The 26,558-nt window shown below is 59.5% G+C and overlaps 2 protein-coding genes across 3 annotated transcripts; one reads left to right on the top strand and one right to left on the bottom strand.

Moving 5' to 3' along the window:
* Positions 1-86: 86 nt before the first annotated feature.
* On the top strand, positions 87-10,451 carry FTSJ3 (FtsJ RNA 2'-O-methyltransferase 3). 2 transcript variants are annotated; one of them, XM_054649803.2, is made up of 22 exons: positions 87-125; positions 844-969; positions 1,049-1,154; positions 2,762-2,808; positions 2,949-3,028; positions 3,139-3,238; positions 3,486-3,680; positions 4,216-4,331; positions 4,835-4,939; positions 5,022-5,122; positions 5,230-5,310; positions 5,414-5,566; positions 5,817-5,952; positions 6,043-6,239; positions 6,339-6,462; positions 7,305-7,398; positions 7,677-7,833; positions 7,922-7,998; positions 8,370-8,466; positions 8,567-8,750; positions 9,317-9,411; positions 9,600-10,451. In XM_054649803.2, the coding sequence occupies exons 2-22, from the start codon at positions 903-905 to the stop codon at positions 9,787-9,789; spliced, it is 2,502 nt and encodes an 833-aa protein (XP_054505778.2). In that variant the 5' UTR covers positions 87-125; positions 844-902; the 3' UTR covers positions 9,790-10,451. The 2 variants fall into 2 exon arrangements, 1 of the variants encoding a protein (XP_054505778.2); XR_013185313.1 differs by lacking the exons at positions 87-125; positions 8,370-8,466 and having other exon boundaries at positions 646-969; positions 9,600-9,653.
* Positions 10,452-11,487: 1,036 nt separating this feature from the next.
* Positions 11,488-25,359, bottom strand: LOC129130786 (alpha-2-macroglobulin-like protein 1). The gene is made up of 35 exons (XM_054649383.2): positions 25,295-25,359; positions 24,354-24,543; positions 23,289-23,451; positions 22,883-22,935; positions 22,462-22,482; positions 22,220-22,373; positions 21,538-21,622; positions 20,930-21,038; positions 20,729-20,849; positions 19,198-19,307; positions 18,733-18,897; positions 18,408-18,629; positions 18,032-18,089; positions 17,639-17,784; positions 16,914-17,063; positions 16,653-16,754; positions 16,354-16,435; positions 15,983-16,142; positions 15,629-15,854; positions 15,191-15,317; positions 14,839-14,960; positions 14,634-14,685; positions 14,367-14,441; positions 14,054-14,230; positions 13,854-13,935; positions 13,605-13,761; positions 13,423-13,497; positions 13,096-13,252; positions 12,781-12,998; positions 12,475-12,690; positions 12,279-12,397; positions 12,093-12,183; positions 11,883-11,951; positions 11,691-11,793; positions 11,488-11,558 (listed from the first exon to the last, which is right to left on the bottom strand). Exons 1-35 carry the CDS (start codon positions 25,357-25,359, stop codon positions 11,506-11,508), a joined length of 4,275 nt encoding a protein of 1,424 aa, XP_054505358.2. The 3' UTR covers positions 11,488-11,505.
* Between the last annotated feature and the right edge of the window lie 1,199 nt (positions 25,360-26,558).

Here is a 26,558-nt window from a genome sequence, read left to right as displayed (position 1 = left end):
GCGGAGGAGGGGCGCGCCACTCTCAAAATGGCGGCCAGAGCAGGAGGAAGCGGAAGCTGCGTGTGCGCGCAGGGCACGCCGGGAAGGCGGTGCGGGCACGCGGCGGGACCGGGATCAGGATCAGGGTCTGGATCGGGGTCGGGGTCGGGGTCGGGCGGGGGAAGGGGGTACGGGGGGGCGTTGAGTACGGGTGTTCGGAGGCTTCAGGAGAACAGCGGGGCCGGGATGCGCCGCGGGGGCAGCGGGTGCGGGTGGGCCTGAGGGGGCAATGGCGGGAGCGGTGAGGGGGCGCTGGGGGGCAGTGAGGGAGGAACTGGAGTGTACTGGGGGCGCACTGGGAGGGTACTGGGAGAGGAACTGGAGGGGCACTGGGAGGGTACTGGGGAGGCGGTGAGGGAGGAACTGGAGGGGCATTGGGAGGGCACTGGGAGAGGAACTGGAGGGGCGGTGAGGGAGGAACTGGAAGGGCACTGGGAGGGCAGAGATGGAGGATCTGGAAGGGCAGTGGGGGGTACTGGGAGAGTACTGGGGGGGTACTGGGAGGGCAGTGAGGGAGGAACTGGAGGGGCACTGGGGGGGGGGCATTGGAAGGCAGTGAGGGAGGAACTGGAGGGGCATTGGAAGGGCTCTGGGGGAGGAACACTGGAGGAGCATTGGGAGGGTACTGGGAGAGCAGTGAGGGAGGAGCTGGAGGGGCACCCAGGGGTATCACGGGGACCACTGACAGAGAGCTGGAGAGATACAGGAGCACTGGAGGGGACACTGGAGACACTGAAGGAACATTTAGAGAGGCCAGGGCTCTTCGGGGACCCCAGGCCCCCCCTCAGCCCCGTGTCCCCCCAGGCCCGAGCCCTCAGCTGACAGCACATCCCAGCCCCCCCAGGGGCTGCCCCAGCACCACCATGGGCAAGAAAAGCAAACTGGGCAAGAGCCGGCGGGACAAGTTCTACCACCTGGCCAAGGAGACGGGTGAGGGCCGTGCCCGGCGCTGGGGATGGGGGCGCTGCAGCCCCGGGCACCCCCAGAACCACCCTCCTGCTGCCCCCAGGCTTCCGCTCCCGCTCCTCCTTCAAGCTGCTGCAGCTCAATCGCAAATTCCAGTTCCTGCAGAAGGCCCGGGCCCTGCTGGACCTGTGTGCGGCCCCCGGCGGCTGGTGAGTGGGACAGGCCTCTGAGTTATTGGAGATACGGATATGGATCTAGTACTGATGTCAACTGGGATGGACAAAGACTCTCTAGCAGTTTAGAGTTAGAAAGAGTGTGTTTATTGTGGGATAACTCCCAAATACACACTGTGATTTACAGGTGATTACAGAGTCCTTTTATCTGTACAAATATTGAGTACCCAAAATACAAATGCACATTCATAACTTTGGTACGTCCCATCCCCAATATGGATATTGATCTAGTAGTGATATCCAACTGTGACAGACAAAAACTGTTTATCAGTTTAGAGTTAGAAAGAGTGTGTTTATTGTGGGATAACTCCCAAATACACACTGCAATTTACAGGTGATTACAGAGTCCTTTTATCTGTACAGGTATTGAATACCCAAAATACAAATTGGTATTCATAACTTTGGTACATCCCATTTCCATGGTAATTAGTTCAAAAGCCATTAAGCATGGCAATTAGTTCAAAAGCTATTAAGCATGGCAATTAGTTCAAAAGCTATTAAGCATGCATAGTTTGTTCCTTGACATGGGTCGGTGGTCCCTTTCATGGAGAGGGGTCCCAAAATGAGGAAGTAAATGAAGTCTTCCTCGTATTGACCTTTCTGCCTTTTCAATGCAAACATGACAAATGAACACTTGATAGAACTCCCATTCCCCATCTTCAATTGGTTTCAGAACAAAGGAGTTCACAATTGTCTTATGTTCCTAAAAGTCATTTATCAGTTTCTGTATTCTTCATTACAAACCCAGCTAACCAAACATTTTATTGACAAGCAATCAATTATTAGTTAACTACTATAACTACTAAGTCTTAACTTCATCAAGGCCTACCCATTTATTTTAATAAACTCCAATGAAGCTCCTCTAAAATCCCTACATTCCTAAAAGTTTATGTCTCACCACCACAGTGCCAGCAGCAGGCCCGGTGCTGTCCCTGTGCTCTGTGCCCAACCCTGGGGGCACAGTGCCAGGCTGGGAGCTCTGCTGGGCTCCTGGGGGCACAGTGCCAGGCTGAGAGCTCTGCTAGGAGCACAGTGCCCAGCTGAGAGCTCTGCTGGGCTCCTGGGGGCACAGTGCCAGGCTGGGAGCTCTGCTGGGAGCACAGTGCCAGGCTGGGAGCTCTGCTGGGAGCACAGTGCCAGGCTGAGAGCTCTGCTGGGAGCACAGTGCCAGGCTGGGAGCTCTGCTGGGCTCCTGGGGGCACAGTGCCCAGCTGAGAGCTCTGCTGGGAGCACAGTGCCTGGCTGGGAGCTCTGCTAGGAGCACAGTGCCCAGCTGAGAGCTCTGCTGGGAGCACAGTGCCCAGCTGGGAGCTCTGCTGGGAGCACAGTGCCAGGCTGGGAGCTCTGCTGGCAGCACAGTGCCAGGCTGGGAGCTCTGCTGGGAGCACAGTGCCCAGCTGGGACCTCTGCTGGGAGCACAGTGCCCAGGCTGGGAGCTCTGCTGGCAGCACAGTGCCAGGCTGGGAGCTCTGCTGGGAGCACAGTGCCCAGCTGAGAGCTCTGCTGGGCTCCTGGGGGCACAGTGCCAGACTGGGAGCTCTGCTGGGGCCATGCTCAGCTCTGCTCCTCTCTGTTCTTCCCAGGCTCCAGGTGGCCTCCAAGTTCATGCCGGTGTCCAGCCTGATCATCGGTGAGTTTGGCAGGAGCTGGGGACGGTCCCTGGCTGTGACAGACAGAGGGGATCCTGGCAGAAGGGGGGGCTGGGTGGGGAAGCCACTTGGGATGGGCTGGAGCCCCTTCTGAGGGGCTTTGCTGTGTTTCTTCAACCAGGGGTGGATTTGGTGCCCATCAAGCCCATTCCCAACGTGGTGACCCTGCAGGAGGACATCACCACTGAGAAGTGCCGCCAGGTACGGCCCCGGGGTCACCTGGGGCCCTGCAGGTCCCTGTGGTGGCAGGGGGGTCACAGGGGGTGGGCTGGGGTCCTCCTGAGGGACAAATGGGTGTCCCTGTCCCACAGGCCCTGCGCAAGGAGCTGCAGACGTGGAAGGTGGACGTGGTGCTGAACGATGGAGCGCCCAACGTGGGAGCCAGCTGGGTGCACGATGCCTACTCCCAGGGTGGGGACACAGGGGCAGCTCGAGAGTTCTGGGCTGCTGTGGCTTGGGAGGGACCTTAAAGCCCATCCAGAGCCACCCCTGCCATGGGCAGGAACACCTTCCCTTGTCACAGGCTGCTCCAAGCCCCATCCAACCTTGGGGATGGGGCAGCCACAGCTTCTCTGGGAAACCCATTCCAGTCCCTCTCTATCCTCCCAGAGAAGAGTCTCTCCCTCACTCTCTCATTCCCTGTTCTCTCCTGCTGCAGCCAACCTGACCCTCATGGCCCTGAAGCTGGCCTGTGAGTTCCTGTGCAAGGGTGGCTGGTTCATCACCAAGGTGTTCCGTTCCCGGGATTACCAGCCCCTCATGTGGATCTTCCAGCAGTTCTTCCAGAAGGTCCAGGCCACCAAGCCCCAGGCCTCCCGCAATGAGTCTGCTGAGATCTTTGTGGTGTGCCAGGGTGAGCAGCCAGGGGGCCTGGAGGGGCTGGGATGGGGCTGGGAGAACCTGCTGGTGGTTCTGATCCCTCCATCCCAGCAGGAGTGGTTCTGATCCCTCCATCCTAGGAGGAATGATTTTGATGGTTTTAATTTTTCCTGGGACAGTGGAATGGCTCTGAGCTCTCTCCCCCCAGAGAAGTAGCTCTGATCCCTCCATCCCAGCAGGAATGGTTCTGATCCCTCCATTCTGGATGGCTCTGATCTCCATCCCAGCAGGAATGGTTCTGATCCCTCCATCCCAGCAGTAGTGGCTCTGATGCCTTCATCCTGGGAGGAATGGTTCTCCTGGCTGGGATTCCTCCATCCTAGGAGGAATGGTTTTGATGGTTCTGATTCTTCCTGGGACAGTGGAATGGCTCTGAGCCCTCTCTCCCCAGAGAAATAGCTCTGATCCCACCATCCCAGAAGGAATGGCTCTGATTCCTCCATTCTAGGTGGTTCTGATCCCTCTGTCCCAGAGCAATGTCTCTCATGGCTCTCATTTCTCCATCCCAGGTTATCAGGCTCCAGACAAAATTGACAGCAAGTTTTTTGACCCCAAATATGCCTTCAAGGATGTGGAGGTTGTCACCAAGTCTGTCAGTGAGCTGGTCAGCAAAAAGAAGCCCAAGGTATGAGCAAGCCCAGACACAGATGGGATTGTGCCTAAAGAGGGTGTGAGAATTAAAATTGTCTAGAAGAATGCAAGATTTTGGGATGGGAAGTGTTGGAAAAGCCAGTTTGTGGGAGGTTTGGAGCCCTAAAGTCACTGAAGTGGGAATTGTGAGGTTGGGACTGGGTAAGTTAAACCCAGCAGGGGTTGAGCACAGAGTTTGTGGCTCTCTGAGGTGGCTTTAGGACAGTAAATCTGTGTCAGGTGCTCTCAGCTCAGCACAGAGCTGGCACAAGCCTGCCATTGCCAGCTCTGGTGTCTGGGCTGGGGCTGGTGACTTGATTTAGGTCAGGCTGAGGTTGGAAACAATTTCCAAAGTCCTTGAGAACAACCTGCAGGCATTTTTAGGTGGCCACTGCAGCAAGACATGAGTAAGGTGACCCCATGCACTGCTCAGGGCTGGTGCTGTCTGTCTGTCTGTCTGTCCCCTGCCCTGGCTGCCACAGCCCCTTTTCCCCGCAGGCCGAAGGCTACGCCGAGGGTGACACCACCCTGTACCACCGCTTCACCCTCATGGACTTCCTTAAGGCTGCCAACCCCGTGGACTTCCTCTCCAAGGCCAACGAGGTGAGTGCCTGCAAGGACTCCCTGTGCCTGTCCTGTGGAGGGGAGGCTGGGATTTCAATTTCCATCCCTTTTCCTGTGCCAGATAACCCTGGGGGATGGGGAGCTGGAGAATCACAGCTCCACCACGGAGGAGCTGCGCCAGTGCTGCAGGGACATCCGAGTGCTGGGCCGCAAGGAGCTCAGGTGCTGGGGGACACTGGGACAGCCACACCCCCCAGCTGGGCCTGGGGGACAGCCACACCCCCCAGCTGGCCCTGCTGGCTGTCCCTGACAGCTGCCACCCCACCCAGGGCCCTGCTGAACTGGAGGACAAAGCTGCGGCGCTTCCTGGCCAAGAAGCTGAAGGAGCAGGCGAAGGAGTTGGATATCAAGTAGGGCCAGGGAGCAGGGCTGTCCCCAGGCTGGGATAGGCTGTCCCCAGGCTGGGGTGGCCTGTCCCCAGCACAGCTCCTCTGAGCTCCTTCCTTTTGGCAGCTTAAGCTCCGGTGAGGAGGAGGAGGGCAGGGAGGAGGAGAAGAAGGAGAAGATGGAGGCGAAAGCTGCAGCTGCTGAGGAGGAGAAGGAGCAAGAGGAGGTGGAGCTGGCCTTGGCAGAGATGAAGGCCAAGGAGCTGGCAGAGCTGAAGAGGTACAGAGAGGAGGAGAGATGGGGTTGCAGCCATGGAGACAGAGGGTGGCAGTGTCAACCTGTCCCTCTGCTGGGGGGATTTGTGGGTTTGGGGTCCTTGGGCTCCTCTGCTCCTCCAGGCAGGTGTTCCAGGCTGTCCCAGCACAGGGCACCCCTCACAGGGTGCAGCCAGTGGGGTGGCAGGGGCTGAGCCTCTGGGGTGTTTGTGTGTGATGGGGACGGTGTGGCCTCATTCCTTTGCCTCGTGCAGGAAGAAGAAGAAGATCCTGAAGGAGCAGAGGAAGCAGCGGGAGCGTGTGGAGCTGAAGATGGACCTGCCTGGAGTGTCCATCGCCGACGATGGTGACACCAGCATGTTCTCCTTGAAGAGCATCCACAGGACCCCGGTGGGTGGGGAGCTCCTGGGCACAGCGGGGTGAGGCAGGGCCCGCCTTGTCACTTGTGTCACTTGAGTGACTCTGTGGACTGTGCTGTAGCTGCTGGATGAGCTGTCCCGCGGGGACATGGCCTCTGCTGACGCCCTGCTGGAGATCAGCCCTGGGGACGATGACATTTACGTGTCGGATCACGATGAAGAGGATGATGTGTCCCTGGCCAGCGACCTGGACCCGGAGGAGCTGCTGGAGATCGAGGCCCGGCAGCGGAAGCTGCAGCGGGAGCAGCAGGGGAAGAGGTGAGAGGGGAGAGACCTCCTGGGGCTGGGGCTGCCCTGGGAGCAGCTCCAGGACCCTGCCAGGGCTGGGAACACTGATCCTGCTGCTCCGGGTCACAGGACAAAGTTTAAGCAGAAGGAAGAAGAGGAGGAGGAAGGGCAGGAAGTGGAAAATCCCCTGCTGGTGCCCCTGGAGGAGAAGTCGGTGCTGGAGGAGCGACAGACCAACCTGTGGTTTGGGAAGGTGAGTCCCACTTGTGGGGCAGGAATGATGGAGCAGCCTCAGCCCCAGCAGCTTCCCTGGACCGCCCTGGGGCTGGTACCCCCACCCCTCACTGGGGCTGGTACCCCCACCCCTCACTGGGGCTGGTACCCCCACCCCTCCCTGGGGCTGATCCCCCACTGCCCTGGGGCTGATCCCCCCCTGCCCTGGGGCTGATCCCCATCCCTGGAGCTGATCCTCCCATCCCTGGGGCTGATCCCCCTGCCCTGGGGCTGATCTCCATCCCTGAGGCTGATCCTCCATCCCTGAGGCCGATCCCCCATCCCTGAGGCCGATCCCCCATCCCTGGGGCCGATCCCCCATCCCTGGGGCCGATCCCCATCCCTGGGGCCGATCCCCATCCCTGGGCCGATCCCCCATCCCTGGGGCCGATCCCCCATCCCTGGAGCCGATCCCCATCCCTGGGGCTGATCCCCCATCCCTGGAGCCGATCCCCCTGCCTTGGGGCCGATCCCCCTGCCTTGGGGCCGATCCCCCTGCCTTGGGGCCGATCCCCCATCCCTGGGGCCGATCCCCCATCCCTGGGGCCGATCCCCCTGCCTTGGGGCCGATCCCCCTGCCTTGGGGCCGATCCCCCATCCCTGGGGCCGATCCCCCATCCCTGGGGCTGATCCCCCATCCCTGGGGCTGATCCCCCATCCCTGAGGCTGATCCCCCATCCCTGGGGCTGATCCCCCCCATCCCTGGGGCTGATCCCCCATCCCTGGGGCTGATCCCCCTGCCTTGGGGCTGATCCCCATCCCTGGGGCTGACCCCCCTCCCCAGGCCTGCCCTGGAGCTGACCCCACTGTTCCCCATGCCAGGACGCCTTCGCTGGCATTGAGGATGATGCAGACGAGGAGCTGGAGCTGGGCCAGGCCCAGATGTTGGCTGAGAAGCAGCGTGAGGCTCACAGAGGTGAGGGGACACAGAGGGACAGTCCCACAGCTCACTGTGGGGCCCTGGTCCAGCCTCAGTGGGAATGCTGCCCTAAGCAGCAGCATGGAATGGAAAGGGGTTGGAAAGGATCTCAAAGAGTTCCAAGCCTGGCCATGGGCAGGAACACCTCCCACCAGACCAGAGGGTGTTCCCAGCCTCTGTCACTAATGAGCTGTCATTAGTGCTGTGTTAATGAGCAGGATCTCTAGAGGAAGGTCTGCCTTGGCTCTGTCTCACCCAGTGCTTCCCATTCCCAGACAAAACAACCAAGAAAGGGCAGAAGAAGAAGAAGGTGGCTCAGGAGGAGGCTCCAGCTGAGCCTAGCCCTGCAGCAGCCCCAGCTCCTGATGCCAGTGAAGAAGCTAAAGAGGAGCAGAGCAGTGATGATGATGACAGCAGCAGTGAGGATGAGAGGTGAGGGCTGAGGGGGGTCTGGGTGTCCCTTCAGCTCCACAGTCCTGGAGAGCTGAGGGACCGCAGCCCTGCCCACTTGTCTCCACAGGCCACTGGCACCAGTGGGGAAGAAGCGGGGCCGTGTCGAGCCCTGTGGCTTCGAGGTGGTGCCTATTGAGAAGCCAGGTGAGTGGGGGGCCATGGAGGTGTCTTGGGATGGACAGGAGGTAGGGACAGACCTGGGGGTCCTTCGGGATGGACAGGAGGAAGGGACAGACCTGGGAGTCCTTTAGGAAGGACAGGAGATGGGGACAGGGACAGACCTGGGGGTCCTTTAGGAAGGACAGGAGATGGGGTCAGGGACAGACCTGGGGGTCCCTCGGGATGGACAGGAGGCAGGGACAGACCTGGGGGTCCTTTAGGAAGGACAGGAGGCAGGGACAGACCTGGGGGTCCCTCAGGATGGACAGGAGATGAGGACAGGGACAGACCATGCTCCCCAGGGCTGTTCCCTGCCTCTTGGGCTGCAGCCAGGCCAACTTTGCCATGTCCCACAGTGAAAAGAGTCCTGGATGCAGAGGGCCTGGCCCTCGGCTCTGTCATTGTCTCCTCCAAAAAGGCCCGGCGGGACCTCATCGACGACTCCTTCAACAGGTACCAGCTGGGGGCTGCAGGGGCTGCAGGGTTTGCTCCCTGGCAGGGACAGGTGTAGTGGGGCCCCATGTCCTGCTCACACATCACCTGGGCCCTCCAGGTACTCGTACAACGAGGAGGAGGGGGAGCTGCCCGAGTGGTTCACGGAGGAGGAGCGGCAGCACCGGCGGCGGCAGCTGCCCGTGGACAGGCAGACGGTGGAGGCCTATCGGCAGCGCTGGAAGGAGATCAACGCACGGCCCATCAAGAAGGTGGCAGAGGCCAAGGCCCGCAAGAAGAAGAGGGTGAGTGGGGGTGGGCTCCCAGGGGTGCCTGGCTCCTCTCCCAGGGCCTCAGTGCTCCCTCTGACCCCCCTGTTCTTCCTCTGATGCCCCTGTCCCATCTCTGATTCCCCATCCTTTTCTGACCACCTTGTCCCTTTCTCAATGCCCCTGTCCTATCTCTGATTCCCCATCCTTTTCTGACCCCCCGTCCCATCTCTGATACCCCATCGTTTTCTGATCCCTTTGTCCCTTTTTCAATGCCCCTGTCCCATCTCTGATACCCCATCCTTTTCTGACATCCTGTCCCATCTCTGACCCTGTGTCCCATCTCTGATTCCCCATCCTATTCTGACCCTCCCTGTCCCTTTCTCAATGCCTCTGTCCCATCTCTGATTCCCCATCCTTTTCTGACCCCCCTGCCCTTGTCCCATCTCGGATCCCCCTGTCCCACCTCTGACCTCCCCCCCATTCCTCTTCCAATTCCCCTGTCTCTCCTGTGACCCGGTGACCACCCCCTCTGATCCCCCATCCTTCCTCCAACCCCTGTCCCTCCTCTGACCCCCCTGTCCCTCCCGGCTGTCCCCCAGATGCTGAAGAAGCTGGAGCAGATGAAGAAGAAGGCCGAGGCCGTGGTGAGCACCGTGGACATCTCGGAGCGGGAGAAGGTGGCCCAGCTGCGCCGGTGAGTGGCCAAGCCAGGATCCAGCTCATCCCTTTGTGGCTGAGCCGTGCTGGGGCCATGTCCCTGCAGCCACTGGGACAGCTCTGTGTCCCCAGGCAGGCTGATCCGGGGGTGGCAGAGCCAGAGGAGGGGTGGGACGCGGTGTTGTCCCACCCAAACTCACTCTGACCTTTGTCCTTCTGCTGCAGCATCTACAAGAAGGCCGGGCTGGCCAAGGAGAAGCGCCAGGTCACCTACCTGGTGGCCAAGAAGGGCGTGGGACGTCGGGTGCGGCGTCCCCCCGGCGTCAAGGGCCAGTTCAAGGTGGTCGACAGCCGCCTCAAGAAGGACGTGAGGGCTCAGAAGCGCAAAGAGCAGAAGAAGAAGCGCCACAAGTGAGGTGGGAGTGGCTGCATTCCCAGCAAGGGACTCTGCTCAGGGCACGGGGCTTGCTCCTGTGCCCCACTGCCACCTCAGGAGCCCTGGGGACAGGCTGGGACTTGGCCACACCTTGCTTAGTCCGTGCCTTGCTGTGACAGTGCCTCGTGCCCTCCCCTGGGCACAGAGGGGTCATTTGGCCCCAGTGCTGTGGCCCCAGCCCCTGGTCACAGCTCCAGGTGTCACCAGGCTGGCTCTGCTGGGTGACGCCCCTGGGGACATCACAGGAGCATCCACAGCTGTCCCCAGGGAGAGTGTGGCTCTGGGGGACAGCCCTGGGCCAGATTTGTCACTGAGGTGGCAGAGCAGTGGTGGCTCTGCCCAGAGCAGCTGCTCAGGACAGCAGAGTTTGACCTGTCTGAGGCTGCCCAGGGCTGTGTCATGTGCCTGGGTGAGGTGGGGGACCCGTGCTGCACATGTCCCCTGGTGCCATGTCACAGGCAGAGAGGGCACTGCTGGCTGTGCTCTGTACAGCTGCTCATGCCTCCAGAGCCCTCCCAGCTTTGTCTGACAGGGATTGACTCTCCTGGCCTTCACCTGCTCCCCAGGCCACAGCAACCACCCTGTCCCCTCTGTCCCCACCCCTTTCTCCCTCAAGGAGAAGAAAGACCAAGAGTAAAGAAGTGCTTGACTGCATTGCTTTATTTAGGGGCAGGGGCTGGGGTCCACCAGGCCCTGGCTTCTCCCCAAGAGGCACCTGACTGCTTTGTGCTGGGGTTGCAGTGTCCCCAAGGCCCTGGGGGTGACACTGGCATTGTGTCAGTGCTGGGGTGGCACTGTGGATCCCAGGGGGGTGAGGGGTGGTGGGGACCTGCCAGGGAAGCTCTGACACGAGGGAGGAGCTCTGGGTCCCCTTCAGGTGCTGTGGGGAGGGGAGAGGCCAGGGCTGGCACCCCAGAGCCCCCATGCAGGGTTGGCAGGAGGTGACCTGGGAGTGTCCCTGTGCAGTTCCCACTGTGGCTGCTCAGCCAAGTCCACGTGTGTCCTGGGGCCTGCAGGAGCCCCTTGGCTGCAGATCCTGGGGGGAGCTGGGGCTCCATCCAGAGGGGCCCTGCTGGGGGCCAGTGCTGCTGGGAGGGTCTCTGGGCCACCTCCTGCCCGCGTGGAAGGTCAGGACCAGGCCAGGCTGGGAGCAGAGACCCTCAGCTGTCCCTGTCCCTGGTGGCTGCAGGAGCTGGGGCAGGAACAGGGATGGGCTGCCAGGCTCCAGGCTGAGTTAGACGTTTTCCTTCTCTTCAAAAGGGAATATGGGGGTGCTGTGAGAGGGGAGTCCCCAGAACCACCCCCCCAACCACCACCACCACCACCCTTGCTTGCCCCTGACCCTCTGGCTGAGCCCCATCCCTTCGAGCTCAGTGTCCCATCCCCTGTGTGACCCCAAAGCCCTGGGGTGGGGGGCTCCAGGGGGTCGCTGGAGGAAGGCCAGGGCTGATGGGGGCTGAGCCCCCTCAAAAGAGGCACAAAGAGCATCTCCTGCACCCCCAACCTGCACACCTGGGCAGGGTGCCAGTGCCAGCCCCTCACCCCTGCCCCCAAGCTCTGCCCAGCAAATCCCCAACAATCAGGGCAGGACTCCAGGATGGGCTCCTCTGTCCCCACTCCCTGCCCTCCTTCCCCTGGGGCCCTCCAGGTCCCCATCAGAGTCCTGAGGATGGGGGGACCCCTGGCCTGGCAGGCTCAGCCCCTACCTGAGCTGGGCGGTGCAGTGTAGGCCACATCCACACGGTCACCTGCAATGGGAGGGGTGGTGACCAGGAGCCAGAGCTCATCAGTGGGAGCTGGGAGAGCAGGCAGACCCCACTGAGCCCCTGGGGCTGCAGGGCTGGCAGCAGGGCCAGGGGACATGGCCCTGCAGGGCTCACCTGTCTCGTAGTAGTCATACAGGGACACAGTGGCCGGCTGGAGGTTGCTCACCAGGAAGTCCTGCTGGGCTTGGAAGGAAAAGGTCTTCTCCTCCTTGCTCAGCTGTGGAGACAGCCCAGGGGGGAGGTGTAGTCACCCACCATGGGGAAACCCCCCACATCCCAGGGCTCCTGCTCCTGTCCCCATCTCACCTCATCCAGGTAAATGGTCACCTGGTCAGGCTGCACCTCCACCTTCTTCACCAGCTTCTGCCTCTTCAGCTGCAGGGACATGGCTCAGGAGGGGCCACAGCTGCTCCATGGGTACCCAGCACCCCAAGCAGGTGTCCCTCTATGTCCTACAGCCCCCAGGCAGGGACCTGTGGGATGGGGTATCCCAAAGGGGGGCGGGGGGCTCCTCACCTCCACCGTGGATTTCTTGTCCGGGCTGTAGCCCGATGGCAGCTTGGCCTCGATGACAACCATGTTGGTGGCAGGACGCTCCCCAGTGTACCTGCAAGGGCAGAGCCCCAGGTGGGCTTAGGGATTCCCTCCCTCCCTCCCTGGCTGCTGCTGTCCTCCCCAAACCCAGGAAGCCCCAGTCCCTACCGTGCCCAGAGGCGGAGCAGGAACCGCGGGTTCTTTGTGCCCGGTAGCGGCTCCGTCTCCACCCGCAGCTCGAAGGCCCCGGTGCTCGGCGGGGGAGGCACGTTATAGCGCAGGGTCACCTGGGGGACAGCACAGGGTGAGCCCAGCGAGGGCACAGGGCACAGGGCCCAGGACAGGGAGCCCGGGCTGTACCCACCTGTGCCAGGGCACAGCCCTGCCCGCGGGCTCGCAGCCCGTAGGTGCCCGGCAGCTCGGGCAGGGCCGCCCGCTGCAGCACCAGCCGGTTGCTGCTGTCCAGCACAAAGTCCTGCACCGTCCCCGTGGGCGATGTCACCGTCACTGTGACGTCCCCGTTGCTGCCGTAGGTCAGGGCGGCGTATTTGGCCAGGGCTTGCAGGGCCACCACAGTGTCCTGTGCACAGGGACAGTGCCAGGGTCACCCCTGAGTGCCGCTTCCAGGAGGGGCCAGTTTGGAGCAGCCCCTGGAGCCCAGGGCCGGTACCTGCGTGGAGGCAAAGCCCCCGTAGGGGTTCTGCTGCTTGCAGAGCCAGCGGACGATCCGGGACGCTGTCCCCAGGTCAGCAGGGGACACCGAGGGCTGGGACAGGTAGGCCAGCAGGACATAGGCTGTCATCTCCACCTCGGCTGACGGGGCTGCGGCCCAGGGCAGCTCCAAGGCCTTCTGAGCCTGCCCCTTCCTCTTCCAGTAGAGCTGCCCATCTGCAGGAGGAGGGGCAGCAGCTCAGCCCCTGCTGTGGGCTGGGCTGGGGTCCCTCCCGGCAGGGGCACTGCCCACTGTGCCCAGCCTGGGCAGTACCTGCACTGATGCTGTGCTGGGCCAGGCGCTGCAGCTGCGCCTGCTGCTGCTCCCTCAGCCCTGCCAGCCCAAACACGTAGGCCAGCAGGGCTTGTGTGTAGGGGTCATCCGTGGGAGAAGCCTCCAGGCACTTGAGGGCTGAGCTCAGCACTGGCTCCTGGCATGGCAGAGGAGTTAGGAGCCAGCCCAGGGCATGGGACTCACTCAGTGCTGCCCAGTGTGACCAGCTGTGCCCAGTTCATGCTGGCGGCCTGGAATGGCCGATCCCTGTCCCAGCAGCTGTTCCCACCCCACCAGTCCCTGTGGGGAAGAAGGGTCCATCCTCACCAGCGTGGGCAGTCCCAGCTCCAGCATCGCTGCCGTCACATAGGCCGACAGTGAGAGCTCGTCTGAGACACCGCCCTGCAAGGGGACAGGGGGACACAGGTCCAGCCGGGGTGTGACACCAACACAGGGACACCCCCACTGCCCAGAGCATGCTCTGGGTCCCCAGCCCAGCCCTGCCCCACCTGCAGGGTGTTTTGGAAGAGTTTGCCCTCTCTGCGGAAGCAGCCGCTCTTCCTCTGGCGCTGCTGCAGCCACCGCAGCGCGTCCGTGATGTGCCGCTCCTCGATGGCCACGTAGGCTCGGGCGTGCCCGAAGGACTTGAGGACAAACGCTGTCAGCCTGGAGCCAGGGAGACACCAGAGGGCTGAGGGTCAGCACTGGGGCTGCCTGGATGGCAGGAGAAGCCCTGGGTGCAGCTGCAGAGCCCTCACCAGGTGTTGCCCGAGGAATCGCTCTTCCCAAAGGCGCTGTAGGAGCCATCGTCGTGTTTGTACAGCAGCTCCCGCTGGTACCCTGTGGGGGGACATGGGGACAGGGCACTGTTTCTGTGCCCAGGGGAGCCAGGTGGAGTGAGGAGGGGGCTGTGGGACAGTGGTGTCCCTGCCAGGCGGGGAGTCAGGCTCCCACTGACCGCTCTGCAGGAACCCCTGGGCCTTGGCGCGGATGTCCGGCAGCAGCTGCCCGGTCTTCTCCAGGTACTGCTGGATGTAGATGTTGGGGGCAAAGCGAACCATGTTCTGCTCCCCACAGCCGTAGGGCATGGCCAGGAGTCTGTCCAGGTTCTGCAGGGCATTGCCCAGGATGTCACCTGTGCCAGGGGGACACATCATCAGCTGTGTCACCCGTGTCCCCTTGTGTGTCTGCTCTGGGTGGTCCCACATCCTGCTGAGCCTGGGGACCTCCGCACCCACCCTGTCCCCAGGCCCCCCCAGCCTGTCCCTTACCCATCACGTTGATGTGGGCTCTCTGGGAGCTCTCCAGGATGTTTGCAGGAATCTCCAAGGACACTTCTTCAGCACCTGTGGGGACAGAGGGCCATGACAGTGAGAATGCCCAGCTCTTGCCAGTCTGTCCTGTGGCAGCCTCACCCAGCCTGTTCCTGCCCAAGCACCCTGACCCTTGGCACCTCTGGTCTGGTGGCCCTTGTGACCAGTGGCCAAGCACCCCTGGCCACATCCCACGGCACTGCCCAACACCCCGGCCAGTCCTACCTTCCTGGCAGAGCAGGGAGCTGTGAGTCTTCTCCACCAGGATCCCCCCAGGCTGTGAGGAAGCAGCACCAGAGTCAGTCAGGAGGAGGGACCTGCCTGTCCCCCAGTCCCCTTCATGTCTGGGTGCTGTCCCACTGCCCCCCCGAGGGCTGTTTGCACCCTGCTCCCAAATCCATCCCATTTTCCTCCTCCCCAACCCTCTGACCTGCACCAGCAGGGGCTTTATCACGGTGTCCACGCGGCCCTGGGCCGGCACCAGGGGCAGCTCGTTGCCGCAGGGCTCGGTGGAGCTGAGGGCCTCGGTGCTCACAGTGATGTTCACCTCCCCTGAAGGTGTAAACACGGCCCTCAGTCCCCAGGGAGCCCCCAAACCTGAGCACAGCCCCCTGGGCTTGGGCTGGGGCTGGCTGGACTGGGCTGGGGGTCCCCAGGAAGGGTGGAAGTGGAGCAAGGGAGAACTCCCCAGGGGCCGTGGGGTTCCTGCCCTCCCTGCCCACCCAACCCCATCCCCTGAGGGGGTCCCCGGGCAGCAGGGTGGGGTGGTGGCAGCTCTGTACCCAGGCTGGTGGCTCGCACGCCCCACTGGAAGGTCTTGGCTTCATCTGCACAGACACAGCCCCTGTAGGTGTCCTCTGCACTCGGTGACACCTCCAGCTCTGCCGACTCTGCCAGTGTCACCTGAACCTGTGGGGCACAGCCGTGGCTCCATCAGCCCCCAGAGCCAGGGTCACCTCCCCAGCCTCCCCCAAACTTGCCAGAGCATGGCACAGCTCCATCAGAGCCAGGGTCACCTTCCTGCCTCACCCAAACCTGCCAGAGCATGGCACAGCTCCATCAGAGCCAGGGTCACCTTCCTGCCTCACCCAAACCTGCCAGAGCATGGCACAGCTCCATCAGAGCCAGGGTCACCTTCCTGCCTCACCCAAACCTGCCAGAGCATGGCACAGCTCCCCCAGCCCCTGGCACAGCCCAGCTCCCTGCCTGTCCCCGCTCACCCGCAGGCACTGGCGCAGGTAGTTGAAGACGGTGGCCCTGAGGGTGAAGCTCTCGTGGCGCACCACGGCGTAGGGCAGTGCCAGCTCCACGAAGAACGGCTGGAAGGCCGTGAGGGTGACAGCAGGGGACAGCCCCAGGCCCTGTGGGGCTGTACAGAACATCCCAGCCTCCCACTCTGTGATGGTGTCGGGCACTGTCACCGTCATCTCGGCAGAGCCACTCTCCCTGCATGGAGAACATCATGAGGCCACCCCACCGTGGCTGGTGGCATGGCCTGAGTGACACTGCTGGTGCCAGCCCACAGGGAGAAGGAGTCCTGAGGTCCCCAAGTCCCCTTGGGAGCTGTCTCTCACCCCACAGGGACCAGGTCCCACAGCCACGTCTCTGGGAAGTAGGTCCGGGGTGCTGGGGGCTCTTCCACATCCTTGATGCCTGGGCTGGCTAAGGTGAACAGTGGCATAATATCTTCATAAGTATTGCTTCCCACCTCCATACGGGATACTCTGAAGGGTCCTGGAAAAGGCAAAGCAGAACTTGGGAGCCTCAGGTCTCAGCTGGACCTTGCCTGCAGCCGGCACAAGGGTGACCAAAATCCTTTTCCATCCCTGTCCATCCTCTTTGATGCCAAGGGTGTTTTCTGGATAGCTCCAAGTCCCCCTGAGGACACAGCAGCCAGGACTGGCCACCAGCTCTTTGCTCTTTTCAGCACAAGGGCTGTGCTCACCTGCAGGACCTGGCATTCCAACAATGGGGAGCCTGGGCGGGCAAGGCTCCCTGGTCTTGGTGAAGAGCTTCAGTGCTGCATCCTGTGAAAAAGCAGAGATTGTCCACCCCCACAGCCAGCAGGAGGAATATCCCCATTCCAGCAGTGAGTAGTCCCAGGGCTACAGAAAACAGGTGGAGAAGGAGCCTGGGCTTGGCAGGAAAGGGAAGTCCTTTGCCACAGGTGTGGCTTTCCCAGCACTTGGGAGAAGCACGGGCAGCTCCAGGATGGGGAGGAACTGGCAGGCCCAGGGGCTTCACCTGGAATAACTGGTAGGGTTCCCTCTTGGGGTGCAGCCAGGCACATAATGGTTGATCCTGGATGCTGCGGGGGTTGCTGAATTTGGGCAGTGCTTTGTAGACCTGCGAATAAAGACATGGAAGACCCTCATTTCCAGAGCACAGGGTTCTGCCCACTGCAGCACTGGCTCCATGTGAGGGACACTTGAGCCAATATCACCCCACCCCAGCCCAGGCTGCTCCTGGGGCTGCAGGGAGACTCCAGGCAGGGCCAGCACTCACAGCCTCAGCGTTGAGCTCAGCCTCAGGCTTGAGGAGCAGCACACTGCGATCCACGGCCCGCACAGCGCACAGGGAGCCCGGGGCAGCCCCCAGCTGCAGCCTCAGCGCCGCCCCTGGCAGGGCCCTGGCCTCAGAAAATGCCATCTTCACCTGCACGGGGACACAGGGACAGAGGGCAGTCACCTCCCGTGGAGGGCAGACCCAGCCAAGTGACAGCATTCACAGGGGTCTGAGGATGAGAGAAGAGACAAGGATCTGACTCCATGTTTCAGAAGGCTGATTCATTATTTTATGATATAGATTATATTAAAACTATACTAAAAGAATTGAAGAAAGGATTTCATCAGAAGGCTGGCTAAGAATAGAATAGAAAGAATTAATAACAAAGGCTTGTGTCTCAGACAGAGAGTCTGAGCCAGCTGACTGTGATTGGCCATTAATTAGAAACAACCACATGAGACCAATCCCAGCTGCACCTGTTGCATTCCACAGCAGCAGATAACCATTGGTTACATTTTGCTCCTGAGGCCTCTCAGCTTCTCAGGAGGAAAAATCCTAAGGAAAGGATTTTTCATAAAAGATGTCTGTGACACAGCCACACATAGCGAAGGCTCTTCTCAGAGGGTTTGGGAGCAGAGAATGGGTTGGAAGACCCTGACACTGTGATGCTCCTAGGGTGGGATGGATCCCAAGGTAGCAGCCATGGGCAGCCCAGCTCCTCTCACCTGGTTGGGGAAGCACTTGGCCACGGAGAGCTCAGTGACATCAGCCACCATCTCGCCATTGGGCAGCAGCACATAGACCAGAAGCTTGGCCATGGGTGCCAGCTCCAGCCCGATGGGCAGCTCCAGGGAGAGGGAGGCTCTCTGTCCTGGGCCATGGAAAGGGGACAGATGTTACCCAGAGAAACCGTGCCTGCTCCAGCCCTGGAAGTGTCCAAGGCCAGGTTGGACAGAGCTTGGAGCACCCTGGGAGAGTGCAGGGTGTTCCTACCCAGGGCAGGGGGATGGAATGGGATGGGCTTGGAGGCCCCTTCCAACCCAAATCATTCATGGCTCTGTGAGGAGCAGGCACAGGGAGCAGAGCCCTGCACAGCCCCTCCATGCCATGGGACATACCAGGCTCTGCAGAGACTTCTTTCCTGAAGATGCTCATAATGGACCCCTTGGCCAGGACCTGCAGAGGAGGGGGTGAAAACAAAACAGATGCTGAGTGTGGAATCAAAGTTCCCTGGTAGAGGATGGACCCACAATGAGAGTTCTGGGATGATTTCTGACCATGCCCAGTCTCCAGCCCCCCACCAGCTCCCATGGGGGTGCAGGCCCCACAGTGGCAGCAGCCACCTCCTCTGACAGGTCCCTCAGTCCCTCCAGGACAGGTTGCTCCTTGTCCTGTCCCTGGGGACACCACCATGAACAACGTCTGTGGAGATATGGCCCTTCCCACAGAACCACCCTGATTCCTGCTGCCCTCCCTCCCTGGGCCAAGGCTCACCATGAAAACCAGATCCAGGTTCCTCAGCTGAGTGCCTAAAGCCTTCTTGCCAAAGATGGAATCCACGTGGAGCAGCTGGGAGTGGCCGCAGGGCAGCTCCCCCCGCGGGGCACGGATGTGCAGGAAGCTCCTGCTCTTGGACGAGTAGGGCACAAGTGTGAGAGAGGCACCTGGGGGCCTGAGGGAGCCCTCCTGGCTCTCAGCTGTCCTGTTGACTTCAGCCTGAGGGGGGAATCGGGGGTGAATCCAGCAGCAGCCCCCGAGGCTGGTGCAGCTCCAAGGCCTCACCCCACTGGAGGAGCGGGGGACAAGCGTGGGCACTAACCTGCAAGGAGACCCGGTCACCCCAGCCAGAGGTGTCCAGCTGGAAGGAGGCTCTCCCTGAGCTGTCAGTCAGGAAGCTTTGTGTCCTCTTTTCTCCCCGGTTGCTGATGGAGAGCAGGACCTGCCTCTGGGGCAGCCCAGAGCCATCGGCTTCCTGCAGCCGGATCTGGGCAGGAGGGAAGGGGAGATGCTGCACTTTGGGGCTGCAGCTGGGGCACAACAGGGCTGGGGTGGGCAGGGACAGGGCTGGGAGCAGCAGGGACAGGGATGGGGTGGGCAGGAGCAGAGCTGGGAGCAGCAGGGACAGGGCTGGGGTGGGCAGGGACAGGGCTGGGAGCAGCAGGGACAGGGCTGGGAGCAGCAGGGACAGGGCTGGGAGCAGCAGGGGCAGGGATGGGAGCAGCAGGGACAGGGATGGGAGCAGCAGGGGCAGGTGAGCCCCAGGGCAGAGGGGAGCCCTCGTTACCGTCCCGCTGTAGGGGAGGCCTGGCTTGTAGGCGTGATCGGGGTTCTCAAAGGTGACCGTGACAGTTTTGCGTAAAACCTTCCAGCTCTTGGTGCTCTTCATCTCCAGCCCTGTGGAGAGCCAGTGGGGAGCTCAGGGTGTTGCAGGACACAGCTTAGCTCTGGCCAGTGCCCCTGTCCCCTTGCAGAAAAGGTCCCTGGACATTTGGGTGTCACAGATGTGTTTTATGAAAAATCCTTTCCTCAGGATTTTTTTCTCCTGAGAAGCTGAGAGGCCTCAAGAACAAAATGTAAGCAATGGTTATCTGCTGCTGTGGAATGCAACAGGTGCATCTGGGATTGGGCTCATGTGGTTGTTTTTAATTAATGGCCAATCACAGTCAGCTGGTTCAGACTCTCTGTCTGAGACACAAGTCTTTGTTATCATTCCTTCTTTTGCTATTCTTAGCCAGCCTTCTGATGAAATCCTTTCTTCAATTCTTTTAGTATAGTTTTAATATAATATATATAATAAAATAATAAATCATATCATAAATCAATAAATCATTCTGAAACATGGAGTCAAATCCCCGTCTCTTCCCTCTTCCTCAGACCCCTGTGAACACCACCACATTTGGGCTTTCCTCCAGCACAGTTTGCATCTCCTACAAGAGCAGCACAAGCCCTGTGGAATATTCCAGACCTAAAGCTGGGGTGCAGCTGGGGGCAGACACTTCAGAAGAAAAGGTTCTTCACCCAAGCAGCATCATGAGGGGGCTGGGCAGAGGGACAAGCCCTGCTCTCCTCCCTGCAGCCAGGCCAGGCACTCCTGGTGTGGCAGGAGTGAGGGACAAGCCTGGAGGCCCCCCCAGCAGCCTGGCTGAGCCCACCCACCCTGCACTGCCCGGGCTCAGCTCCCAGCCCTGCCACAGCTGCTGCATCGTGGAACGGCATTTCTCCAGGATTTTGAGCCTGGCTTTAGGATGGATTTTGAGCCTGGCTTGGGATGGATTTTGAGCCTGGCTCTGGGATGGATTTTGAGCCTGGCTTGGGATGGATTTTGAGCCTGGCTTTAGGATGGATTTTGAGCCTGGCTCGGGATGGATTTTGAGCCTGGCTCTAGGATGGATTTTGAGCCTGGCTTGGGATGGATTTTGAGCCTGGCTTTAGGATGGATTTTGAGCCTGGTTCAGGATGGATTTTGAGCCTGGCTCTGGCACGGTTGAGCTAAGGGCACTGCCAGCGTGGCACAGAGAGGTGGCATCTCCCAGTGCCTTAGGAAGGGTCCAGAACCCCTTTAATCTGGGGCCATCCTGCCCTTGCAGGGACCCCAGCAGTTGCTCAGGGGTGCCAGAGGCTGAGCCTGCTGGTATTCCTGGTGTCTGGTGCCTTGATGGCTATCAGCACTTGGAATTCCAAGTGTTGCCAGGCTGTCCTGACCCACACCCCCACCCAAACCCCATCCTTGCATGTGCATCCCTAAACCCCAGCAGTGCTTTTGGGTGTTCCTGGAAAGCACCAATCCCTTGGGATGGCCGCACCCCCATCCCTACCTGTCCCATCCTCCACCAGCGATGCCTCGACTTCAAGTCTCCTCCTTGAAAATGAAGGGAAAATCTTCTCCTTGGAGGCAGCCAGTGAAACCTCTGTGGAAAAGCAGCCGTTCTTCCCCGTCTGGAGGGAAAATCAACCCCATCAGCAGCATTCCTGGGAAGGAGCCCCTGCAGGGACAGCCCAGCCCCAGCCACACTCACCTGCCCCATAACCAGGGTGCAGATCTTCGGTATCCCATGAGCCCAGAAGCTCCCTCTGAGGCACAGGTCAGCCTGCACCTTCCCCTGGACGGGCTTCCCGTAGGTGTAGCTGTGTGGGGACAGGGGAGAGGCTGTGTGAGGACAGGGGAGAGGCTGTGCTGGGGAGCCCCCACTGTCACAGACATCTTTTATGAAAAATCCTTTCCTTAGGATTTTTCCTCTTGAGAAGCTGAGAGGCTTCAAAAACAATGTAAACAATAACTATCTGCTGCTGTGGAATGAAACAAATAGATCTTTGATTGGCCCATGTTAGTTGTTTTTAATTAATGGCCAATCACAATGAGCTGGCTCGGACAGAGAGTCCGAGCCACAGGCCTTTGTTATCATTCTTTCTTTTTCTATTCTTAGCCAGCCTTCTGATGAAATCCTTTCTTCTATTCTTTTAGTATAGTTTTAACATAATCTATATCATAAAATAATAAATCAAGCCTTCTGAAACATGCAGTCAGATCCTCATCTCTTCCCTCATCCTCAGACCCCTGTGAACACGGTCACACCCCACCCCCCTGGATCCCCCCCATCTCCCCTGTTCCCTTCTCCCCTCTCACCGCCCGCAAATCTCCACCGGGATCTTCTCGTCCTGCTCCTCCAGAATGCTGGGGAGGTGAATGGTCACCTCAAACTTGGGCAGCACTGTGGACAGGCACAAGGACATGATGCAAAGTGGAAATATTCCAGGGTAGAAATCCATTTTGATTTAGGTGAAATGTACATTTTTGAGTTGAGTCTGTGGTTAGAAACCATAGCTATTTAGCCTGACTGCAGAACCTAGGCTCAGAGAAACTGCTTCAGTGAAGGACAGAGATAAGTGGGGGGGAGACAGAGGGCGATAGAGACAAAGGGACTGCTATGAGAGCAGGTCAACCTGACCTAGGAATTCTTTCTGATAAAGAAGAACTAGCGGCAAATGTCACGCGAAATTCGTAAAAATGAATATGTATGAACCTATTGTGATATTGCATGCATATGTATCTGAGAGGGTGATAAAAAAGGACCTGAAGTTCCCAGAAGTACACATGTCATTTTAGGGGAATGATTCCCACATGCATCCGATGCTGTAATAATAAACATACCGGCTTTACAACTTTCACAAAGTTGTGGAGTTTTGATTATCTCCGCAAAACAGACACGGGGGGGTCACTCTCAGGACAGTGACAACACCTGCAGGGTGGCTGCAGGGGTCGGGACCTACTGCCCATGGTGGGGTTCCCCTTTCCCAGAGCCCCGTACCGTATTCCTCCACGCTGAAGGAGTGGCTCTTGCTCCCCACGCTGATGGTGTAGGTGCCCAGCGCCGGCTCCGAGGCCAGCGGGAGGGACAAATCCACGATTCCCTGCCGAGGGCTCAGGTCCCGCCACTGCGCGATGCGATTCCCGCTGGGATCCTGCCGGAGACACCGGGATCAGCGCCCAGAGAGCCGGCAGAGAGCCCTGGGCCCCCTCTCCCTGTCCCACTGGGGGTCCCAAACTGACCTGCAGGAACACCAGGGGCAGCTGGAAGGCAAAGAGAGAATGGTCAGAGGAGCAATTCCATTCTCTGGGGGCTCAGCAGGGTGGGCATGGCAGAGGGAGGGTGGGAAGCTGTGAGCTGTGAGCCCTCAAGGTGCTCTGGATGGATTTGGAGCCTGGCTCTGGGATGGATTTTGAGCCTGGCCTTGGATGGATTTTGAGCCTGGCCCTGGATGGATTTTGAGCCTGGCTTTGGATGGATTTTGAGCCTGGCCCTGGATGGATTTTGAGCCTGGCTTTGGGATGGATTTTGAGCCTGGCCTTGGATGGACTTTGAGCCTGGCTTTGGGCAGCATTCCCGAGGGGAAAGGTGACTCCCACAGCTCTCCCACGGCCGCTGGGACACTGCCTTTGTCCCCTCCCCGTGTCCCAGCCCTGCTCTCACCTTCTGGCTGCTGGGGATCAGGTCCTTATCCAAAGAGACCACTCGGAACTTCACTGGGAAAGGGAACGGAGATGGAGGAGCAGCTTCATCCCGCAGGGGGGGGAATTCCCCGTGGGAAGGCGGAGGGAAACCCACCCTGAGCCCTGCCCTGCCCCCAGCAGCACGGCCCACAGCGAGCCTGGCACTGCCCTGGGCCCGCGCTGGGCATTCCAGGGCATCCTGGGATAACCCAGCTCAGGACATCCCGGGATAACCCAACCCAGGACATGCCGGGATAACCCAACCCAGGACATGCCGGCATAACCCCCCCCGGTTCCGGGCAGTGCAGGAGCGCGGCTCGGCCCCCTCACCCCTGTCCTCACTCCAGGGCTGTCCCCAGGGCACGGGGTCCCTCCCGCCCCCTCACCTTCCTGCCCGGGTTTGTACACAGCCTTGTCGGTCTGGATGAACACCCCGGGGCTCGAAGCTCTCAGCAGCACCTTCTTCTTCTCGGAGACATCCAGGGCCTCTCCTCGGATGGAGACGTGCAGGGACACGATCTCCTCCTTCCCTCGGGCGGGGGCTGGAGCCTGCGGGGCATCAGCGGGCTCGGGGTGGGGACAAGGACAGCGCCAGGGTGACCCCGAGCCCACCCAGCCCCCGGATCCCCCACACCTGATGCTGGCTGGGGGCTGTGTAGAAATCACCAACAGGATGGGACTTCTGGGAACGTGCCTTGAGCTGTTGTATTTTCCAGCATCAGTCTCATTACATGGTTATGACAATGGGAAGATGCCAGCAGCTCACATCCCAGGCAGCAGACTAAGAATTTAGTGTTACAACTTATTTTGTAAGTTTTTTGACCAATCACACAAAGCAAAAGCACATTGACAGTAGTTCTATCCAACCACTATAAGCACATGTACCTTTGGTGAAACAATGCTTGCTTATTTCGAATATAACACCTGCTTGTCAGCCTTAAAACACAATGCACAGAGCTCCATTATTAAGCTTCAACCTTCCTAATATCTTGCTAGATAAACTTTTCTGTAGCTTAGGGAGTTATTCTAGACAAATGTTAATACACAGATCATTGTTCTATTTGTCTTTGCTTTTCTACAGTTTAAATAATTTTTCTGCTGATCTATCTCATGGCTGCTGCTTAGCTCTAATCACAATTCTGCTGCCTCTGGGGCCGGCCTTTGCAGCTTTCCCAAAACTCTCTAATTTTGCAGATTCCCACAACACCCAGGGACCATTCCAGCCAGGATAACCTGAATCCAGCTGAGTCTGAATCCATGGGGGAACCCAACAATCAGGGATGGGAAACAGTCAGGGCGAGGGTGACACCCTGCCATGAGATGGGGGAGTCACATCTGTCCCCAGCCCTGATGGAAACGGCCTGGAGCTCCCACAGGGCCCCCCCACCTGCTCCTGGCTCCTTTGGGATGGCATTGGGGTGACACTGGGGTGGCATTGGGGTGGCACTCACAGGGAAGGTGACGTTGAGGTACAGGTGGGGCTCCAGGACCTCTCTGCTGAGCAGGGTGGTGGGAGGGGTCCCGCTGTCCCCCTGCAGCTGCACAAGGAGCTGGACGGGCCCCTGGAGGTCCCTGAGGTGCACCCAGAGCGTGGCAGGGTGTGGGTGGTACAGCACAGCTGGGGACACCACCACGAAACTCCTGGCAGGGACAAGGGACAGGAGAGCCCTGGGCTGAGGTACATCCAGCACAGAGACTGGAACAGCCCCTGCAGCACAGGAACCGCCCCAGGGTCCCCTCTGTGCTGCTGGGCTGCCCTGAGCTCCTCAGCTCAGCTCTGCAGGTGAGGGAACAACAGCTCCTGGAGCCACCAGGGCCACCAGGGCCACCGGGGCCACCAGAGCCACCGGGGCCGTGTCCTCAGTGCTCCTGGGCAGGGAGAGCCCCCAGCCTGAGCAGCTGGGGCACCCTGGGCAGCAACCAGGGCATGGGAGGGATCGAGTTCCACCAGGAACTGCAAAGGAGCCAAGGTTAAAGCACCCAGCAGGCACAGGAGGGATTGAATCCCACCAGAAACTGCAAGGAAAGCAAGGTTAAAGCACCCAGCAAGCACAGGAGGAATTGAATCCCACAAGAACTGCCAGGGAGCCAAGACTGAAGCACCCCATCAAGCACAGGAGGGATTGAATCCCCCTGGAACTGCCAGGGAGCCAAGGTTAAACACCTCATCAAGCACAGGAGGGACTGAATCCCACCAGGAGAGGATGAAGCCAAGGAGCTGAAGCTCAACCATCCCCCCAGACAAAGGAGGGACTGAATCCCATGAGGAGCTGCCAGGGAGCCAAGGTAAAACCACTCCAGCAGGCACAGGAGGGACTGAATCCCCCTGGGAACTGCCAAGGAGCCAAGGTTAAACACCCCAGCAGGGACAGACAGACACAGAGGGACTCACGGTGCTCCAGAGGCCCCGGCTGAGAGGAGCAGGATGGTGAAGAGGATGGGAAGGGCTGGAGGCATCGTGTCTCCAGCTGGATGTGGATGCTGGGAGCAGCCACAGCCTCCCCCTGCAGCTCTGGGATCCCTCTGGATCTGTGTCGGATCCGCTGCAGGCTCTGCAAGGGATCCGTGTGTCCCAGCCACTGAGGAAATCAGGGCTGCCACAGGAGCCCTGGGCACCTGCAGATAAGTCCAGGCAATGTTTGCCCTCTGCCCACGGCTTCTGGGGGTCAAGGACTCCAGGGATGTTTGCAGTATTGGGAAAGGTCCCTGGAGTTTCACTCTGAGCCAGGACTCCACACAGGTTTGCTGGGAAATGATCTCAGAAGGCAGCAGGAACACACAGGAAAGGAAAACAGGGAGCACAGCCTGAGGAGGGGCTGGGAGCTGGGGCTGATTTCTCAGAAATGAAAAATTTACAGGTATTTCAAATGTAACCAGGTTTGGGCAAATCACATGTCCCAGGATGGCTTTTTGCCCAGTTTCATGCAGTCTGGACAGAGGAACAGGACAGTGTGGGGATGTGGCATCACCCATCTGCTCCCATTGCACACATGGGAGCTGGACACCTGCCAGGGCAGGCCCCAGCTGCTTCCTGTGGATTCTTTGCCTCTTTTTTCTGTTAAGGTTGGGATTAAATGTGTGAGACAATATTTTTTGTTCAGATCCAAATGTTTATTAGTTCTTATTCTATGTTGCAGTCTCACAAACCCTGAGTTCTACCAGCACTTCATTCTAACAAACTAAAAATGGAGGCCCATCTCTCTCTCTACAAGGCCTTTTAAGGATAAGCTGTCTAATCATAAAAATTAATTATTTGTTAATTAATTATTAAATTGTTTTTACTTTTAACCCAATAACCAAGCACCTGTGACCCGCAATGCAGACTTTTTTATCCAATTACACAAAACCACCTAAACCCATGGAGGAGAAGGAGAAGGAGAAGGAGAAGGAGAAGGAGAAGGAGAAGGAGAAGGAGAAGGAGAAGGTGAAGAAGAAGGTGAAGAAGAAGGTGAAGAAGAAGAAGAAGGACCAGCCTCCACTCTAAAACCTCCATCTTGCTTTTCATATATTACTATATTCTAAACCCTTAAACTCCAAGTTTTCCACCCTGTGATGTTACACACTTCTATCCAAACCCCACACCCACAATCCCAGTTCTGTCATTCCAGTTTGGAAGCTGCTCCACAGCCTCAGGTCAATGCAGAGTTCTCCTGGGG

The sequence above is a fragment of the Agelaius phoeniceus genome, chromosome 26 (genome assembly GCF_051311805.1).
Source record: "Agelaius phoeniceus isolate bAgePho1 chromosome 26, bAgePho1.hap1, whole genome shotgun sequence".
In the NCBI taxonomy this organism is placed as follows: domain Eukaryota; kingdom Metazoa; phylum Chordata; class Aves; order Passeriformes; family Icteridae; genus Agelaius; species Agelaius phoeniceus.
This window is presented reverse-complemented; position numbering and strand designations above follow the sequence as displayed.